The sequence below is a fragment of the Emiliania huxleyi genome (genome assembly GCF_000372725.1).
Source record: "Emiliania huxleyi CCMP1516 unplaced genomic scaffold EMIHUscaffold_28, whole genome shotgun sequence".
In the NCBI taxonomy this organism is placed as follows: Eukaryota; Haptophyta; order Isochrysidales; family Noelaerhabdaceae; genus Emiliania; species Emiliania huxleyi.
The window spans coordinates 671,592-674,188 of NW_005199926.1; the positions used below are offsets into that span (position 1 = coordinate 671,592).

Below are 2,597 nucleotides of genomic sequence, written 5' to 3' on the forward strand. Positions count from 1 at the left end.
GGGGGAAAAAGAGGGAGGGAAAGAAGGCCCTCCCCTTGAGGACCCCCCCTTTGCTGTCAGGGGTCCCTCTCGAAGACGGCGCGCGCCTCGTTTGTGGGGGCTCGTCCCGCACGCACGTGTTGCGCGTTTCAAAGGCCGACGGGCTTGGGAAGCTCCAGGGGCAGCACGCGGGGCTAACGGGGCGCCCCGGCCCGATGGGCCCCTCGGGGCGAACGGGTGGGGTCCTGGTCCCAGGACAGGCCCCCCCCCCCCCCCTCCCTCCCCCCTCCCCTCATTTTCAGGCGCAGCTCTCGCGCCTCGAGGCGGACGCGGCCGACGAGGCGCCGCTCCTCCTGCGGCTGCCGGGGAGACACGTCCACGACACGTCCACGACATGTCCACGACACGTCCCACAGGCGTCACTCTTTGGGCTGCTGCCCGCCGACCGGCGGGGACCCGACCCGGACGCGACCACCGTCTTCGTCGGCAGCCTGCCCCTAGAAGCCGAGCACAGACCCATACCTCCCCGTATCTCCGCCACATCTCGAGCCCCTAGAAGCCGAGCACAGACCCATACCTCCCCGTATCTCCGCCACATCTCGAGCCCCTAGAAGCCGAGCACAGACCCATACCTCCCCGTATCTCCGCCACATCTCGAGCCCCTAGAAGCCGAGCACAGACCCATACCTCCCCGTATCTCCGCCACATCTCGAGCCCCTAGAAGCCGAGCACAGACCCATACCTCCCCGTATCTCCGCCACATCTCGAGCCCCTAGAAGCCGAGCACAGACCCATACCTCCCCGTATCTCCGCCACATCTCGAGCCCCTAGAAGCCGAGCACAGACCCATACCTCCCCGTATCTCCGCCACATCTCGAGCCCCTAGAAGCCGAGCACAGACCCATACCTCCCCGTATCTCCGCCACATCTCGAGCCCCTAGAAGCCGAGCACAGACCCATACCTCCCCGTATCTCCGCCATATCTCGAGCCCCTAGAAGCCGAGCACAGACCCATACCTCCCCGTATCTCCGCCACATCTCGAGCCCCTAGAAGCCGAGCACAGACCCATACCTCCCCGTATCTCCGCCACATCTCGAGCCCCTAGAAGCCGAGCACAGACCCGTGTACTCCGGCCAGCACTCGAGAGGAGGCCGTACTCTGGGTCATCGTCTCCGCCGTAGTCAGCGGGCATCCGTATCCCTCGTATTCACGCGGTGCTCTGAAGAAGCAGCGCACGAGTCCGTGGTCGCACCCTGACGGTGGTGTACTAACACTGCAGGCAACCTGCCCTTCGACGCCACGGAGGAGGACGTGCGCGACTTTTTCGCCGAGGTGGGCGCGGCGGTGTCGGTGCGCATGCCGCTGCCAACGCGAGACGTCGTGTCGCACATATCCACGCCACGTCCGCGACACACGCCCGCGACACACGCCCGCGACACGTCCGCGACACGCCCGCGACACGCCCGCGACACGCCCGCGACACGCCCGCGACACGCCCGCGACACGTGGCCATCCTCCTGTCAGGTCCGCATGCCGCTCAACCGCGAGACGGGTGGCGCGTCCGGCATCGCGTTCGTTGAGTTTAGTTCGCCCGAGCTCGTCGCCGCCGCCGCGCGGCTCAACGGGGAGGACTTGATGGGCCGCTCCCTCAAGATCAACGTCGCGGAGAGCAAGCCCGACGCCAAAAGGCAGCACAGCGCGCCGCCGCCGCGGCCGCCGGCCGCCGCCGCTGCCAGCGCTGGCGGCGGCCGGCAGTCGCCGCCGCGGAAGCGCGCGCCGCCGCCTCCCCCGCCACGCCGTTCGCGTTCGCCGCAGCGGCGCGACCGCTCGCGCGGCCGTGAGCGCGGCCGCGACCACTCGCGCAGCCGCGACCGCAGGGATCGCGACCGCAGCCGTGGCCGCAGGGGCCGCAGCCGCAGCCGCAGCCACGACCGCAGCCGCAGCCGCGACGGCAGGGGCCGCGACCGCAGCGACCACAGCGACGGCCGCGAGCGGCGCGAGCGTAGCCGCGAGCGCGTGAGAGCGTCTCCGAGCAAGTCGCGCTCGCGCTCGCCGGCAGACGGCGACGACGAGAGGTCCTCCAGCGAGGAGCGCCGCCCGCGCCGCCGCCGACGCGACCGTAGCCGCAGCCCTCCCTCTCACAGCAGCGGGCGGCGCAGCAGCGACGGCGGCAGCTAGCGCGAGCGCACGACTCGAGAGCTGACACACTTTTCGGTGCGCAGCTACATCCTACAGCACGCCTGTTCACTCCACATACCACAAGCAACAGTTGTGTCAGTTTTGTGAAATCGTTAAAAGGACGACGCACACTCCACGACACACCTGCCACACACGTGACTCGCGAGCGAGACGCGGTGTGTCTGTCGGATACGCGTGCATGCAGCATGCAGCCTCTGTGAGGAGCACTTGGGGAGCACTTGAGTGCTTGGAGGCCGCACTTGTGCGCTTGACCCACTGCTTGGCGAGAGATGGAAGTGGCGAGTGCAGTCGCGGCGGCGCCGGCGGGGGCGATTCGTCGAAGTACATGATTTTCAATTTAAAAGTGCGGAAAGCATGTCGGTTGCCGCGCGAAGCTGCGGGCGGCGCGGCGGCGCCTATGTGCCTTGCTTCTTTCCAC

At 68.2% G+C, this 2,597-nt stretch overlaps 1 protein-coding gene across 1 annotated transcript in view; it reads left to right on the forward strand.

The window, feature by feature from the left end:
* Positions 1-2,289, forward strand: part of EMIHUDRAFT_427170 (hypothetical protein) — a 3,970-nt gene extending 1,681 nt beyond the window's left edge. The window contains exons 3-7 of the mRNA XM_005776411.1: positions 63-179; positions 282-320; positions 396-465; positions 1,260-1,330; positions 1,505-2,289. Coding sequence (XP_005776468.1) covers positions 63-179; positions 282-320; positions 396-465; positions 1,260-1,330; positions 1,505-2,158 — 951 coding nt within the window. The 3' untranslated portion in view covers positions 2,159-2,289. The remainder of the gene's footprint in view (positions 1-62; positions 180-281; positions 321-395; positions 466-1,259; positions 1,331-1,504) is intronic.
* The last annotated feature ends 308 nt before the right edge of the window (positions 2,290-2,597 follow it).